We start from the raw sequence: 17403 nt of genomic DNA on the forward strand, positions 1-17403 counted from the left end.
GAGAAAAATGGCAGGTAACTACTAACCCAGTACGCTGTCAATGGGTCATAGCCTGGCAGTACTAAAACAGGTTTTAGCGCATTATCCTCAATCGATATTGTGTAGACGCACGATATAAATCCCAGATTCCCTAATCTACAGCTCCCCAATCGTCGACGAACTCGTGGTAGTCGTTCTTCGGACACGGCTAAGCGACACCGATCAAAAAGGCTGCTACAAGAGAGATTATTGTTAACTTACAGTCCTGAAGGAAAAGGAGGAGAGCTGGAATAAGAAAGTCGTCCAGGTCGTATCCGACAACGAGGTCGGTCAGCAAGAGGTCTGAGAGCGGTGACTACGTGTGTCAGTGCTGCGCGTGTCACGTGAAACTAGTCCCTGGACCTGTTACCTAAAAGGGTCACGGTTCCGAAATCCTGCTTCCTCGCTTCCACAACGTTCGAACCGTCCGTCTCATGTATGGTTGAATTAAAGGTGCGTGTCGAGGTCTCTATTCCATTCATTCCATCTTTCGTTACCCATATTCCCCCTTTGCAGATCCGAGTTCGCGACCACGGGGTGTTCGGCATTCGGTTTCAGTGAGCTTTAGGCTTCCGTTGTGACCCCTCCTTTAACCTCCATAGTTTACCCAGTCTACATCGATCCCCCTCCCAAATTCTTGGTTCCTAGGTACGGCTACTGTATTTGAAGAGCCGACCTGGTACCTCAAAAGAAGGTGACGAAGAACATAGATAAAACGACAACCCACGAAAATCAAAAGCGTGTCAAGGTCATCAAACATGTTCGACGTCCCCACAATCGCGTCTCCAGATTCCTGGACGGTGGGTTTGTTGACGGAGGAGGAGGAGGCTGAAAAGATGACTGTGTCTAACACTGATACTCCGTTACGTATCCTACCTCACTATCATCTGTCTCCGTCTCCCTCATATTTCGAATGATCCCTTAGAAGTTAGGATTAGATTCCAATCAAAATTCAGAATTTCAAAGCGCTGACTTTCGGGTACAGCAGCTAACCCCCATGTGTTCGTAAGGAAGTACAACAGCAGAGCACGAGAATTCCCCACCAGGAGTTTGAGACTGGTAGGAGGGTAGAGTTCGGAGGTTGTTTCTAGTGGTTTTAGTGTTGGTGTTCCTCAATCCGGACCGAGGCCATCATCCCAGTCTACCTCCCAGAAGGCGGCGGTGGGCATAGGAGGGTGGAATGAGAGGGGGTGTCGTGGAGTTGAAGGGAAGGAAGTGTTGTAATTTCTTTGTATGCTTCCCTCATTAACCCCGGGGGGCTATTAGGACCTCGTAGAGGATAAATAGGGGCAGATCCACTAGGGGCACACTAGGGGACACACCAGAGGACACCAGAGGACACACTAGGGGCACACCAGTGGACACCAGTGGACACCAGGGGACACACCAGAGGACAACACCAGAGGACACCAGCAGCACACCAGACATCAGAAAGTATTAGTGAAGCACAACTTCACACCATCATCTGACACTATGTTTTGTATTGTTTATTTGGCCTTGCCGAGAGTGTTCCACAAATTGTTTGCTGACAAATGTCTTGGTTGTCACATCAGGGGATCACTATCACAAAAAACTATTAAATGTCTGTAAAAAATATGTATATAAAAAGAATTTAAGTAAATGTATCTAAGCAAAAAGAGAAAGGTTCCTTCTGGCATCTACATGTACTATCCATCAGGAAAAACCCAAAATGCGGATTCGTGCGAATCAGAACTAATTTGTACTAATTCGCTCCAAGGCGTCAAAATTGTGATGGTTAGTTACTTTGTTCAAATTTTGATATTTCAACATCCCCCCTGCAAATTCCCACTATTTTGAGCTTATTCCCACTATTTTGTCTACTTTTGATGTCCCTAATACCAAAATTTGTTCAATTTAGATCAATTTAGAATAGGTTTTCCATCAATAGTAGGCTCTCATTTTCATCAGTCGTAGCGGTCAAAGAATAAAACATATAAAGTATATTAATGGTGTCGTAGGATATGAACTAGCTAGCGTCGAGTAAGTTACTGGTAGTGTTATCTATGTATGGATGTGTAAAATGATTGACAACAAACTCCTTCAAAAGCTAATGTTGTCGATGGTACTGGCTGGCATTGAATTCTCCATCTCCTTCTCTTCTTGTTTCTCTTCTGCCCTAAAGATGACGGTCAGTAATGTGCCTCCAAAGTATTGAATGAGGTACTGACATGATGAGCTTGTATAAACCATGCATGAGAAGATGATAATTGTCAGGGTTATGATCACGGGCAGCGGCCATCCATTCTAGGTTGTTCTTGTAGGTGCGATTGAATGTATTACCCTCAAATTTACTGTGACACATCTCTCCCGATTTCCAGTCACGGAGAACTGCGAAGACCTGTATGCATGTGAGTGACAACTCAGACACCAAGACAGGTCACTCACAGTAGTAGCAGTAAGAGTGACAAGCCCTGGAGTCAACTCGAGCTCTTGAGGGTGATCCTTACTTGATGAGACAAAGATGTCGGGTTGGTGTTGGTGAGGATCAATCTGTTTGTAGAGTGCCCGCATGCATGTAATGATAGGTTTACCAGCATATGGTTTACCTCTATCTGGGGTTCTAGTGATCTGACATATCACAGATATCAGCCATGTCAACATGATTTGATTATATTTGGCACTTTACCTCGCCATTGCAGCCAGCTGCCCAGGTTCCTGGATAGGCGTAGTTATCTTGAGTTAATAGAACATCCACACGCTCTCTGCAAATGCTTTTGGTTCCTGTAAGGTCATAGCCTACGATACAGCGCTCAGCTACGTCCTTTGCGTCACTATGAATAGCAGAGAATCGTTCTGTCACCTGTTGTTTGTCTGAGACAACGCAATAGCAGATCAAAGTATGTAAAACTCACCACTTTTCCCAACGCATCAGTGAACCCGTGGTCAGGAGACTTGATACGTTCCTTTATAAATTGAAAGCCTTGCATGGGGTGAGTGTGATTGAGGGCTCGCGCTGAACCGAGAAGGATCTTGCGTATCTTTCTGATGGCATCTACAGGGTCAGGATAGGCATCATGGTACACCACTTCGATCGTGGCTGACTTGATTGCATGTTGGATGACACTCCTGATCTCGGTTGGCTGGTCAGATATTCGGAGGTAATGGCCAGTTGGATGAAGAGTCAACGTCGAGCTTTCCGGCCATTCCTTTTCCTGTGGGATATTGACGGTTAGCTTGGATGTCGAAACATTGACCTTTTTGGCCAGTTTCGAGGATGGGCACTGTGCTGTTTTAATGGTCGGAGCCTGACATCGGATTTTAGTAGTCTTGTGTCAACAGAGAACTGAGGCTCACCTCATTCTCGAAGTTTTCTTGGTGAGTGGACTTCTTACGGGTTGGATTGTTAGTAGTTGATGCCGAGTTGTGGGTATGACGGAGACGACATTGTGAAGCGGTCAAGTTGCTTCTAGAATGCTGCTGAGACAGGTGCGCCCCACCTTGCAGATCCTGTGCCGAGCAAATGTTAGATCCTAATCTAATACTACATGGTGAATGATGTACTCTGTGAGAATCAGATTCCCCTCGAACTTCTGGCCCATCTTGATAACTTTGCTACAAGTGGGTGAGCTTGATCAGGTTAGAGAACTGAACTTACTTACTCTGGCAGAAAGACCGTCTGCTGTAAAACATATGTGAGCAGCGTTACCATAAGATGATACGCGACTTGAGCTTGAATGCACTGAATGGGCTGATGCCTCCAACGGTGGCTCGAATGTTGATTCTTCATAATGCGCCTGGGCTCATCATCGCCGTACTCGAGCTCATCCTCGTTCTCGTCCTCGCACTGTTGCTGTTCGTTACGATTTGCTGGTGGCAATACCTCTTCAGTGCTGTCGTTGTCCTTGAAATTCAGATACTGGTCTGCATCGTTTTGGGATCGAATCAAGGGTGTCTAAAATTTTGTAGGATGTGAGTAATGGCAAGGCAGGTGAGAGAAACAAGGCCCTTACCTCTGCGGCCAGTCTTCCAATCCTATCTATGGGAGTGACGGAATTCAGTTCATCATCACCAGAGGCTGCTTCTCCAGCTTCATCTGAGCCTCCTGACGGTCTCTCTTCGTAACATACGCCTGGGGTAGGTGACTTGGATGCATCGGATCCTTCGTCGTCGTCACTTTCGACGATCTTTCGCTGTGTATTGCCCCTGCCACTCGGATTACGGCCAGAATAGTCATCTAAACCACAAAAGTTAAGTCAGTGAATAAGTAAATGTAGCGTAGTTGGATTCGTCTTACTCAGCGCAATGTCGGAGCCATCCTCTGATATGATTTTGCACTTCTTCCCAGTGACCGCAACCGACCAACCTACACAGATTTCATCAAAACAATATATATGGCATAGTCTTGTACTTACATTCACCGGCCTTTTTCTTGGAGGCACAGCCACTCAATGCTTCAACTTCAAGCTGGAGGGCTGCTTCTTGTTGCTTTGCTCGTGCAAGGTTTTGAGCCTGAGTTTCAGCCGCTTTCTGATTTCATTGGGTAGTCCTTGCCATGGGTATAAGAGAATTAAGAGAGAAAAACGAAAGAACTTGAAGGAATGTGAGCGGTAGTGATGGATGAAAGAAGGAAAGAAAATTTCTGCGTGTGACTGTTGTGACCAACCTCGTTCCACAACGCTGCCTAAGTGCATTGAAAGTCTCGCAAGTCACAATGACCTTCGAGTGCCCAGCATGCAAAACCCCTGTACTCTCATATCAAGGTTATCAGACTCACCTTCGTCTCAGTCAAAACCTAGATTGTCAACACCTATACGACCTTCTCCACTCCTATATTCCATCAGACTCCTCTGCTTCAGAGTCAGAGCCTGAAGATATCAACCTCGAAGATGACTCGGAGGATGACAAAGTGGGGCCAATCACCTTTGAAGGTGACTACTTCGGCTCAACCTACACACCAGAAGACCTTGGCCAGGATGCTGAAGAAGAGCCCGAACTGAATCGAGATAACGACAAGGAGGAGGAGGAAGGATACGATGCGGACGTAGATGCAGCAGAGCACGCAATTCTCGAAGATAGCCCAGAGCCTTCAAGAGGTGCACCAGCGCTGATGCCATATCAGGATGGCGAGGAAGACCAGCAAAGCCCGACTGATGAAGCCTCGTCGAATTTTCGAAGGCTCGCCATTGATGAAAGGGTCCAGAATGCAATCATTGTCGAAAAATTCCCTTCAGTACTTGCGGGTGCCCATATCCATCAACGCCGACAGGACAACGACTCGAGGTATCAAGATGATATCACTGGTGCAACAGACAACCTGTACACACCTTGTTCCTCAAAGCTGGAGTGGGAGCTAGTGAGATGGGCCAAATTACGTGAACCAGGAGCTACGGCTATGACAAAGCTGTTGAAGATAGATGGGGTAAGTCTATTGCGTTCTGACATTGAACGAATCAATTGAATAATCTCGCTCACCTGTCACTAGTTCTCACAACATCTCGGCCTCTCGTTCTCCACTAATCAGGGTCTCAATAAGCTCGTCAACTCTATCCCTGACCGCCCTCGCTTCCATCAAGAGGAAGTTCTCATTGCCGGTCAATCCTTTGAGTTTTTCTATCACAACATTCTAGACTGTATAAAGGCCCTTTGGGGTGACCCGGAATTCGCTCCTTACCTGGTTTTCGCTCCCGAGCGTCATTATCAAGATGAAGGGAAGCAGGTTAGATTGTATCACGACATGCATACAGCAGATTGGTGGTGGGAAATGCAGGTGACTTCAGCCTTCTATTGCCTGCAATCAACTTACTGACGATTTTTTTACATGACATTAGGAAGAATTTGAGAAGAATCATTCGGGTGCAACAATTGTACCGGTAATCATTTCTTCCGACAAAACTCAGGTCACTCTGTTTCGAAATAAGACCGCGTACCCAGTATACATGACAATCAGCAATTTACCAAAGTTCATACGCTGCAAACCATCATGATACGCCCAAATCCTCATTGCATATCTCCCCACAACGAAACTCACACACATCAAGGTCAAGGTCAGCCGGCGCCGAATTCTCACCAACCTTTTCCATACATGCATGTCGTTCGTCACAGATCCGCTCATTCCTGCAGGACAACATGGCATGAATCTGTCGAGTGGTGATGGTGCTGTTTGTCAAGGATTCCCGCTTTTTGCAGGCTTTGTTGGTGACTACCCTGAACAGCTGCTTGTGACAGCTCACAAGAACAGCAAATGCCCAGTTGGAGATATCCGTAGGGATGACCTCGGGAATCTAGAGGGTGATTGCCTTCCACGAGAGATTATACCTCTCTGACAGGCACTGGGTTCGGTTAAAAAGGGTTTCGAATACTTTTATAAAGCTTGTTCTGCTGCTGGGGTCAAGCCAATCCAGAATGTGTTCTGGGTTAATCTCCCCCATACCGACATCCACTTATGTATCACTCCTGACGTGCTTCACCAACTGTTCCAAGGGGTTATAAAACATGTTTTTTCATGCCTCAAGATGATTTTCGGGCACGAGGAAATCGACGCTCGTTGCCGGCATTTCCCTCCCAACCATAAAATTCGACTTTTTCTCAGCGGAGTAACACATCTTTCTCAGATCACGGGTACTGAGCATTCTCAAATATGTCAGCTCATGCTCGGCATTGTCATTGATATGCAGCTCCCTAATGGGCTCTCATCAGATCGCCTCATCTGTGCTGTGCATGCGATTCTTGACTTCCTATACTAGCCCAATACCCTATTCACTCCACCCAGACTCTCCAAAGTCTTGATGACGCTCTCCACTGATTCCATGATAACAAGCAAATCTTCATTGACCTTGATATTCGACAACACTTCAATATTCTGAAACTTCACTTCTGCAAACATTACACTTTTTTCATCAAGCGTCTGGGCATCACCGACAACTACAGTACTGAGTATACAGAGCAACTACATATTGACACCACTAAGGATGCCTATGCTGCCACAAATTGAAAAGACGAGTTTTGACAAATGACCATGTGGCTGGAGCGGAAAGAGAAGGTCGCACATCATGATCATTACATACAGAGAAGACTTGAAGGCGCAGTCCGTCCCTCTACATTTGAACTCATCACTATACGACACCCACCAGTTCTTGTTCCTCACCATGAACTCCTCATGACCAGACATGCCTCAGCTGTATCTGTCCCTTTTGACCAGCTCTCATCTGCCTATGGTGCCAAAGACTTCGAGTACTGCTTGGGTGAGTATATTGCAAAAGCCCAGGCACCTGATCATCACTTCACTGCAGCTTCCCTTCGAGTTGCCATTGATAGAGTAGTCAGGTTCGTTCCGTTCTACAAGGTAGCTGTCTATCATCGGATCAAGTTCACCGAACACGACCCTTATAGTACCACACGAAGTGCTGAATTCATTGCAGATGCTATTCATGCAGAGCCCAAACGAAAGGATAAATATGGACAACCTGTTCCTGGGTGATTTGATACAGCACTCATCAAGGTGAATAGAAATAGTGATTCCAGTGGAGTGAAGGGTAAGTCTACTTTCCGATTTTCTCAATTCTTCTTGACATTCAATGGTTTCATAGGCTATCGAGTTAGTCAGGTCCGATGCATTTTCACGATACCAAAAGCTGGTCTGAACATATGGTTTCCATTGTCAAGTATACAACCAGCAAAGTACTTGGCATATGTTGATTGGTTTACACAGTTCAAACATGGACCAGAGCCAAATCACCTTATGTACAAAGTATGTCATGCATTTCGATCTGGTGAAGATGCTTGTCTTTCCAGTGTGGTTCCTGTTGAGAATATTCATCAAAGTGTTCATCTTTACCCAAAATTTGGGCCCATTGCACCTCAGGAATGGAAGTCAAGTAATGTACTGGAGTATTGTGATACCTTTTTTGTCAGTGACTTTCTTGATCGTTCTACCTATGCTACTGTGTACTGATACCTTGATTGACTATAATTGATTAATACTATTGGTGTCAGATCCACTCTGAAGAGATATAATTTGTACAAATTTGGCCTAAAAATTAAACTGAGGGTCCAAACAGGACCCTTATTTGTGCAATTTTGCACTGAGCCAACAAAATAGCGCAAATTATCCAAGTTTGTCAAAATTGTGCAAACTTGTACAAATTCGAATTTTGGGTTTTTCCTGATGTCCTATCATCTGTCTCAACCTTGAATTCATTCTATGAGCCTGAGTTATTATATGTTTGTCTTGGGTGAATACATGTGAATCCTGCTGTGAGTTTCTCCAAGTCAAATGCACTGATGTCACAAATCATTCACTTTCCAGGGCATGTCCAGCTGCAAATAATCCCCAGAAATCGATTTTTGGGCATTCTGGACATCCTTGCCATTTTAGAAACCTTGACATTTGGTTATTCACAGTCATTTACAGTCATTCCAGTCATTCACAGTAATTCCAGTCATTCCCAGCTGTTCCATGGTTATTCCATCTTATTTCCTATTAGCTAATTCTTATCCCCATGTAGATAGCTCAGTGGTATATAAACCCACTATGTATCTAGCTTTTTCCCCAGCCTTGTAATTTCAAACCCTCCATTTGTGTTTTGTGTCAGGAGGGTGAACCGCCTATGCATATGCCGGGCCTCAAGCCCTGATGCTGAGGATAGCATACACCTAAACAACCCAACACCCACGTAGGGCATACTCCGAGGGGTACCAAACCCCGGTACTCTGACCTACTATGAGATCATACTCCAGACTAATGCTGGCGGACCATCCTACAGGCCTATCAGCAATAGAGGATGACAAGAGCTGGCAACCAAGGAGAATGAATAATGATGATGTCTGGTATTGTGAATATCTGTGAACCGTGTGGCGAACCATACGACGAACCGTACTCCTATAACGAGAGTAGACCTTCGGCGATGAGACCGTCCTACGATGAGAACCATATCCTCATGAGCCGGTACTCCAATGACAACGAGAGCATATGATAGATGGTACCCAACGTACACCAGTGTAGTGTACCACATACCTGTATCCTAATCCACGCGTACCCCATCCTGTACTCTAATACTAGAGAAGGGACTCTAGGGCGAGTCCAGATCCCAATTCAGACGGTGAGTCCCCTGACAAGGGTGATCTGGATGACGTAGAGTGACTGAGTGAATGGGAGAGGCGAAAGGTAAGGATAGGGAGGATAAAGGACAGAGGACAAAGGAAGACAAAGGGAGATCAAATTCTAGGGAAATATCTACCACTAAGTACTCCTTATATACCTATCTAGTAGAAAGGGTTGGACTCCTATACTAATGACCCCTTCTCTAAGATTAGGAGTACTCTCCTATGAATCGACCTATTTCACATAATATCTCCCTTGATTGTACGCTGAGTCCAACCACAGTTGACTGTATAGGAGGAAAAGTCGGCAGTAGGTACTACTCCTGGTTCAGTTCATGACAAGAATTCTTGCCAGTGGGGCAACTTTTCTATTTTGCACAGCTTTGCACAGTCATTCCACAGCTTTGCACAGTCATTTAACAGCTTTTCATAGCCATCCACAGTCATTCCATAGTTATTCCATGTTATTTCCTATTGGCTAGGTCTTATCCCCATGTAGATAGCTCAGTAGTATATAAACCCTCATGTATCTAGCTATTTTCCCCAGCCTTGTAATTTTAAACCTTCTGTTTCTGTTTTGTCTCTTGTGCTTTCTGCTTTTCTCCCTCTCTCTGTCCAGTTGAGCCATCTCCTGTCCAGTGTTCCCAAGTGTTCCCAAGTGTTCTTTCAAGTGTTCCTTCCAGTGTTCCTTCCAGCATTCCAGTGCCCTCAGTATTTTTCCTAGTGTGCTTCAAGCACTCCCAAGCTCCCTCTCAGTATTCCCCAGTAAGTATTTACTTTCGAGTAAATCTTGTCACCTCGGTGGTCCCCCTTTGTTGTTTGTTCACATTGTTTAGCTTGCCAGGTAAGCCTTAAAACCCCACTAGTTGGGTGCAGTGGTTCTAAGGTTGAACAGTTCGTTACAACTGACATGACTTCATGTATTTTATGACCATAATCCATCACCTGTCAGCAAGTTCGTCCCATGAGTGATGAATGTCTTTACGACTGTAAGACTCTACCACTACTTTTTTACGACTGTGATATATGACATGTCCATGAGTTCGTCCTGGACAAACCCACTGACATGACATGACCACATTTTTTGTAACACCATAATCTGAGATGACTTCACCTCAAATCTCTTTCATGACTGTAATGTACCACATGTGCATGAGTTCGTCCAAGACGAACCCAATGACATGTCTCAACCTGCAATCCTGCCCCTAATGTGTTACATTTAAGTGAGTTCGTCCTGGATGAACCCATTGACATGACTTCACATTTTTTATAACACTGTAATCTGACATGACTTGACTGCTAATCGCTTTTATGGCTGTAAGATATGACATGTCTGTGAGTTCATCCAAGATGAACCCAACCCAACCAGCCCTAATGTGTGATGTGACTTAATACGGACCCATTACAAAGAATGTGGTGAAGTCATGTTGGTGGGTTCTTAGAAGGCACAAAGACGATGACGCCTAACTCAAGTGAGCCGAATGCCACAGAGCCATGGAGTTATTGCAGGCCCAGCAATTGGTCCAGTCATTTGATGAATTGCCAAGTGTCCTTAAAAGTTCTGTCAACCAAGTAGCCAACAACTGGAAACCCCTACTGCGCCACAATGCCTAACCCAAAACTTTGCTTTCTCTTGCACAAGCTCGCGTGGAAGTTGGTTGGCGTAGTACCTCCATCTCCCACTGTCACAACTGCACCATCCATGTCAAGAAGCCATTAAACAACTGGGATCATCACCAATCCTGCTACTATTATTCACAAATTGGGTAGGCAGTTCGTGAGTAATACTTGCAGGGTTGGTGATGTCCCAGTTGTTTAATTTCTCAACACCAATAGTGCTGTTGTGACAGTGGGAAATGGTGGTACTATGCCAACCAACTTCCATGAGAGCTTGTGCAAGAGAAAGCAAACTTTTGGTTAGGCATTGTGGCGTGGTAGGGGTTTCCAGTTGTTGGCTACTTGGTTGACAGAACTTTTAAGGACACTCGGCAATTCATCAAATGACCGGACCAATCGCTGGGCCTGCAATAACTCCGTGGCTCCGTGGCATTCGGCTCACTCGACTTAGGTGTCATCGTCTTTGTGCCTTCTAAGGACTGACAGCCCTTCCCATGAATGACATTCCGTGAGCGAATGTGTTCACCTGCTGATAGGTCTTCAAAGCTGCATGCATCATGCCCAGTGAGATGTGCTCGGATGGAACCCGACGTCCTCGGATGCTATGAAACGAATCGTGTGAATTCCGTTACATCCGTATGACCTCGGACGTTTTCGGATGTTCGCTCTTTCCTCTCTTTCCCTTGCTCTCCCTCTCGTTCAGTAGACTCCACCTCAGTACAATGACCAATTACTCTTGTGTAATAAGTCAATATGCCCCCACACAAACGGCCCAAGTGTACTTGCCAGAAATTTTGTCATGCTCCGCCTGGAGGTAAAACTAAAGAAGTCTCCCAAAAACAATATCGGGCTCACGCAAATCAACGAAAGCTTGAAGCAAGGATGTCTCCAGAGGAACTAAGAGGGATTTTAAGTAGGGTTAGAGGGGAAAAGAAACCGAGAAAGGTGTGTTCATATACTCATATTTTTCTGTAGTGGATGCTGAGCGTAACTATATTCAAGCGCGAACTGTTCTCGGAGTTGAAGCGGTTCATGCCAACTCTTATCTACAACCTATGCATGCAATAGGCCAACCCTACAATGACCAAAACTATGTGGAGGCCGGTCCAAGCACTATCAGCACAAGGCTCCAAGATGACGACTTTAACACGCTGAACAACGACGGTAAGCAGCATCACAAAAAACCGGGGAGTGGGATATAACGGTACATGTGTTATCATCGCACACCATGATGTCGATAGCAGATACTCCGTGATCCTTCGTTACCTTTCGCTAGCCAGATTACGAGGTCAATATACCGTTGTATCGTCTATGCAGCATGAATACTACAAGTTGTCAAAGCTTCAATGATCTACGTAAAGAAACAATGTGGGGCTCATACCCTGTCCGATTTCTGGCTTCGTCGTCATGGTGTATAATTCCTCGGTAATTTTTTTGTTTGATTATCTCGTAGGACCATAGCCCGCCTGACGCAGTGAGAGGCAGTGAACTAAGATAAGCCAGGGGCTTTATGCCATGACTGTGACACTGAAATGTAGAGCTTCTACAGTTGGATAACAGGGTATATTTGTCAGTCTGTGAGAAGTATTGGTGGTGACCATCTTGTAAAATATGTTCAGGACCATCACGGGTAGAGTAATAGGTGTATACGGCAGCAGCCCAAGTGGTGTACATACACAAGACCACCAACTTCGAGTCTAGCTATGTATAATCATGTAGTCCACATCTCGCTCATTCCAACAGCTCCCCAGGTCATCGAGCCGTCATCCCAACGACTCTCTAGGTCTTCGAGGCGACAGCCCATTTCATCCACACGATTCTCCAGTTCCTCCACACGGCTTTGCAACTTGTCTACATGCTCACTTGCTGCAATTCTAGCTGGAGTGCCTGCCGCTCGCCAGTTTCACGGAGGCGAATAACAAAGCTTCTTGTCTTGCGGCTAGATCCCTCCCACACGTTCACAACGATTGGCTACTGTGTGTTTGATTCCTCATATATAAAAGAGTGACCAGCTCTCCAGATTCGGGAGGCCATCTCCACTAGACAACTGTTCCTTGACAGCATATCGAAGGATGAGGATTATTTCTGGCAGGAAATTGATTGCCTAGAGAGGTTCAATGATTAAATGATAACTCCTTCAGCTTCGTCTGGGAAACGGGGGTGAAATAGAGAACATTTGAGCGAACTGCCAAGGCATCAAACAATAGTGTTACTTCGTCCGTACTACACATTGCTCTGAATTCCAAATTACCCAGTCCCGAAAGTTCCTTCGATGGATTGAAGGTATACATAGGTGGCGGGAGTTTCCCAGGAGCTTCCAGGGCTTATCTATGTGATATTATCATAATCAGGGGCGATGACGTTCTAAAACATCAACATCTCGTATTCAACCGCTATCGATGCATCGAAGTATCCAGAAGAAAAGTCCGGCCTTGTTCTAAAAAGTTTTCAATACTTATTCTTTCATTTCATCGAAGACACCATGCGCCTTTTCGGGAAGGAAACCGCCTCCAGGACAAAGCTCCCACGCACAGGCCTTTTGTTTTCCCACGCCGCCAGCCGGTCGGGTAAACCGGGGGTAACCACAGGTAATGACTGCGCTCGACGTCAAACTCTTAACTCACTACCACCATGGACGGTCGTCGTCAGTCCGCACGACTCAAACCTTTGCCTCAGAAGACCTTTAATCAGGACAACTCCGAATCTGACGATGAGCTGCGGAAAGAGACGGGAAGGCGAAAGAGAACATTGAAACAGATGAGGGATGAGGAGTCATTCAGGGGAGGAAATGATATAGGTTCCTTGCCAAGTCTTGTCCTCTTGAAAGTTGATTTTAATCTTCTCCAGGGTCATCACCGAAAAAGAAACGCGCGAAAACTTCAACTTCTTCAACCTCTGGAAGGGGGAAACTTAATTTACTTCCAACTATGCCCATGGATGTTCTTTACACAGTCAGGAATACTCTTAAGCTCACCAATCTGTACGCTCACCCTGGTTCCGTCCATATATCTATCTAGATCTTCAGCTATCTCCCACCCAAATCCTTACTCGCCCTCGCGAAAGTGAACCGTATCTTCCATAAAGGACTGACATCACCCGGCATTATGTTCATCTGGGCCAGAATCCGTAAAGCTTGTAAAGCTCCCGATCCATTCCCCGGTGCGCTTTCCGAACTAGATTGGGTTCGATTGTTGTTTGGGAGTAATCATTGTAAGGTGTGTCATTTTGTGTCAACCTTTTTATGTTCCCTTTCTCTGATACGTCTGGTCTTCTCGTAAAGGAGTGCGGTAACAAGGGCGTACAGAACATCAACTTCATTCTCCATAAGAGGATATGCTTTGCATGTGTGAAACGGGCGTACGTTTCCTATCCGCCATCGTCATATTTTCTGTGACTAACGCGAACATTGGATCGGCAGTGGGGTGAGCAAAGGTCGATTCAACCATTCTTATCCCGGAGTAGATAAGGGTGTACTGGATCTAATCCTACCGACTGATGGTGAGTCTGAGGGCGTTTTGATCATTTTGTCACAATACTTATTTCAACCCATCTCGGAAGGTGGTCACAAAACCGGTCATACTCAGTACTACAACAGAGATGAAATCAACCGGGTCTTGTCGAGTCTCAATGCATGCCAAAACCCTGAAGAACTCGAACAATACAAGGAAGAGCGGAGAAAGTATCTAGAGCGTCTGAAAGTGGTAAGCGGGGTTTTTATTCCACTAATATTTCAACTGACATGTATAATTGTATCGTAGCATGCCCAGGTTTGCAGTCGTTGGGTATACGATGATCAAGAGAGGCATGCGGAGGATGCGGAGAATGTACGGGCGGCCCATTTTGAGGCGTGAGGTTTTAATTCTGGATTTACTGATCTCAAGTCTCACACCGCTCCTCTTGGTTAGTATCAGTTCTCGACTCGTTGCGTTGGGCTACACGGATAAGGACATTCTTGGGGTGAAAAATATCTCATGTGTTTACAAAGATCAGCTCCTTACTAATCATGGTACGTCGTCGACGAGTAGCCGTTCATTATTGTCCCTCTAGTATTGATCCTCAACCAATTCAGGATGGGCTAAAATCAAGAATGAAGTTTTGGAGACAGTGCTGTACTATCGAGTCATTCGGCTGTTGGATGAGCAGACAGAAATTGTCACTTCACGGTGCGGATTAATCGCCCAAGGTTACACCAACTACAAGAAATCTTTGAAACCAGAAGAATGGCACCTTCTTCCATGTATCGAGACCGTCTGGCTTTTCCCTTCGATGGCAGCCGTACTCGGACTCCCTGACAGCGTTAATGTGACCGAGGATGATCTGGCAGGACCGTTATCCTCACTACCAGAAGATTTAAGAACGGAAATGGACAAGATCCTGGGAGCCATCGCATATGGTTATCGAATCGCCAATGCCGTGGCATGGGCCTGTCAGCCCTACAGCCCCACAGGACCAACCGGATTCAGCGACTTTGTCGAATCATTCGCCGGCCATCGTTTATGGGACGGACCCGCTACTGTACAAGCAAGGTGTTTTACTTGCGATTCTGTTTGTACCTCCGTGCATACTCTTGCGCGCCACTTAACTGGCCCTTGCAAACTTCAAAATGCTCGAGCTGGAGGGTCCGTGCCCGGCTTGCGTGTGGGGTTTGACGTTTTTTTCTCTCGTTCCTCAGCATGTTTGGTTTGGGCTACGGGTTTGGATATCGCGAAGGCTACAGTGCATGATATGGATGACCGTGGGGCTTTTTATCAGTGCTTGAAGTGTCCTACTCCATTTATTGGAACATGGCGAGAGTGTGTGAGTCTCTCGTCCTCTCCTGAGGAAATATTGTTGTATAAGTTGCTTATGATTTTTTTTCTCGGTTCTGTGTAGATCCTACATGCATTCGAACGACTTCCTACTCAATATTGCAGCCATGAGAATATTTTTGATCAAGGCCTAGATGATCCCATTTTTAAGGTTCTCGATGACGAACCGTCGGATTCCAGGATTTGTTGGACTTGTAATCACTGTGCCGCCCACGTAGAGGAGCTTGAAACAAGAGAATCTGTTGTAGCGCACCTTCGGGATCAGTAAGTAAATATTTTACCTGGAATTTTTCGATAAGTTTTCTAAGTTACACTAATCCCCAGACATGGTATAACGGAACCTCATGTTCCGAAAGACTTTTTCTACATTGATCGAGTATCGCACAATGATTTGTAGACGCGGTCTTGCCAACTGGAATCTGCTTTCCCCCTCAATTTGGCAAGTATCACATACACGTTGCTATCAATCCTACTTTCCTTGTCGATGTCACTTCGGACGGCGTGTGAAACTAGTAAGTCAAAGCTGTACTAGGCTTATTGCTGTATTACTGTAATTCCGTGAACATGCGGACTCTGGTGCGCCGGTCGGCTAAGCAAGCGCCCTCGGGTAATGGGGGGTTGTACGTGGCATACATATGGCCGGTGATTGAAATTCAAACTCCGACTCAGTTCCGCAGTAAATCCGCCGTTATGATACCTCCACCTCCCTCAGGAATTATAGCACCCGTATATATAACATTCTGTCAGAAACAACGAATCTGAATAGTGAATGAGCCACAATACCATACGTTACGGAACGAATAAACATTCAAATTTGATTCAAATGCGAGAAATTCCCAACGAGTTAGTGCATGCCAGATGATTGGTTCTTTTCTGAAGTCCGCGGGCTATTCCATAATTATCGCTCGGATCATTCAGATTTAGAGGAGGACATTAAGTACAGCGATTAAGGAGAAGGGGTGGGAAAAGCGGGGTTCGGATTCGCGGTTGATAGGATACGGAAGATGTCGATGGCTGCCGCCCGTGCCGTCAATGCCTATTCGTGAATTTGATGGGGTTCCGGCGTTGGTTCGACGGGGCACACCCATTCACTGTGAATCAATTAATTACCCTCTTTTCTTTTTGAACGATTACAGTAGCTTGTACCTTTTCACCCTTGCCGGATAAGAACCGGATCAGCAAAGATTGCCAGCTGGTCCGGCTTTTTCCGGCTTTTTCAACAAAAGCCGGAAAGCCTCTTTTGGACGAGTCGGTACGCGTAAGGCCGGACGCTTGCAAATTGCAGAGTCTTAGGGCCTGTTCGGGTGAACGGCTTAGCTTAGCTTAGCTTAGCTTCCCGCGCCAGATCATGTATTTTAGGGTTTACTAGGGTTACTATTAAGCTGTCACTCTTTTGTCACCCATGGCACATGGCTAAGCTCGTGACCGTCCGTTCTTTTCGAACTCCGATGCAGTTTCGGGCAGTTCGGGTAAGGAATCATGTTCATTTCACACTCCGCTGATAGCATCAACATATCTCTTCCTAAAAAGGATAATCGGCAGTCGCATACCACGCGAGCTTTTGCTACTCAAGTTTGAAGATAGGAATGTTCAACAGGTAAACAATAAAATAGAAGAGTAAGCAAATTACAACAATAATATGTCCGATGTTTAACCCATTCCAATGCAGCCCATGGCACCGTCAGACTGATTGATCCACGATCGGCTGTTCCCGAATAGGATGTCGGCAAATCAGGATCCGATGTCGAATGCCGGAGTTTCGGAACTTTTGGGAGGCCACGTGTGTGGGTAACAGCAGGTGTGACAAAATGGTACAACTGTTACAATGTGTGACATAACAAGGCTAAGATAAGATAGGCTTCTTTCTTTGCTTAGATCTGAGGTAATAAAGGTTTCTTGG

At 45.6% G+C, this 17403-nt stretch overlaps 4 protein-coding genes across 5 annotated transcripts; 3 read left to right on the top strand and 1 right to left on the bottom strand.

Moving 5' to 3' along the window:
• Positions 1 to 2079: 2079 nt before the first annotated feature.
• Positions 2080 to 4670, bottom strand: E1B28_005319 (uncharacterized protein; the record flags this gene model as incomplete). The annotated part of the gene is made up of 12 exons (XM_043149873.1): positions 2080 to 2155; positions 2208 to 2377; positions 2425 to 2607; positions 2666 to 2839; positions 2892 to 3284; positions 3334 to 3486; positions 3541 to 3586; positions 3639 to 3931; positions 3990 to 4213; positions 4274 to 4342; positions 4392 to 4502; positions 4643 to 4670. The coding sequence occupies 12 exons, from the start codon at positions 4668 to 4670 to the stop codon at positions 2080 to 2082; spliced, it is 1920 nt and encodes a 639-aa protein (XP_043014481.1).
• Positions 4671 to 4690: 20 nt separating this feature from the next.
• E1B28_005320 (uncharacterized protein) lies at positions 4691 to 5963 on the top strand (the record flags this gene model as incomplete). Its single annotated transcript, XM_043149874.1, has 3 exons — positions 4691 to 5398; positions 5462 to 5746; positions 5808 to 5963. The coding sequence occupies 3 exons, from the start codon at positions 4691 to 4693 to the stop codon at positions 5961 to 5963; spliced, it is 1149 nt and encodes a 382-aa protein (XP_043014482.1).
• Positions 5964 to 6988: 1025 nt separating this feature from the next.
• E1B28_005321 (uncharacterized protein) lies at positions 6989 to 7456 on the top strand (the record flags this gene model as incomplete). Its single annotated transcript, XM_043149875.1, has 1 exon — positions 6989 to 7456. The coding sequence occupies one exon, from the start codon at positions 6989 to 6991 to the stop codon at positions 7454 to 7456; it is 468 nt and encodes a 155-aa protein (XP_043014483.1).
• A 5845-nt stretch (positions 7457 to 13301) lies between these two features.
• E1B28_005322 (uncharacterized protein) lies at positions 13302 to 16004 on the top strand. 2 transcript variants are annotated; one of them, XM_043149877.1, is made up of 11 exons: positions 13302 to 13492; positions 13543 to 13646; positions 13713 to 13910; positions 13976 to 14052; positions 14114 to 14193; positions 14254 to 14396; positions 14454 to 14542; positions 14601 to 14701; positions 14765 to 15492; positions 15568 to 15767; positions 15828 to 16004. In XM_043149877.1, exons 1-11 carry the CDS (start codon positions 13327 to 13329, stop codon positions 15898 to 15900), a joined length of 1959 nt encoding a protein of 652 aa, XP_043014485.1. In that variant the 5' UTR covers positions 13302 to 13326; the 3' UTR covers positions 15901 to 16004. The 2 variants fall into 2 exon arrangements, with proteins under 2 accessions (XP_043014485.1, XP_043014484.1); XM_043149876.1 differs by having other exon boundaries at positions 13302 to 13646.
• The last annotated feature ends 1399 nt before the right edge of the window (positions 16005 to 17403 follow it).

This window comes from Marasmius oreades, chromosome 2, assembly GCF_018924745.1.
Source record: "Marasmius oreades isolate 03SP1 chromosome 2, whole genome shotgun sequence".
Classification (NCBI taxonomy): domain Eukaryota; kingdom Fungi; phylum Basidiomycota; class Agaricomycetes; order Agaricales; family Marasmiaceae; genus Marasmius; species Marasmius oreades.

Excerpts from the sequence above, each read along its gene's own strand:
- E1B28_005322 (XM_043149877.1), top strand. The coding sequence starts at position 13,327 with ATGGACGGTCGTCGTCAGTCCGCACGACTCAAACCTTTGCCTCAGAAG. Across the intron at positions 14,194-14,253 it reads TCTAATCCTACCGACTGATG|GTGGTCACAAAACCGGTCAT; the intron begins GTGAGTCTGAGG and ends CCATCTCGGAAG. Across the intron at positions 15,493-15,567 it reads TTGGAACATGGCGAGAGTGT|ATCCTACATGCATTCGAACG; the intron begins GTGAGTCTCTCG and ends GGTTCTGTGTAG.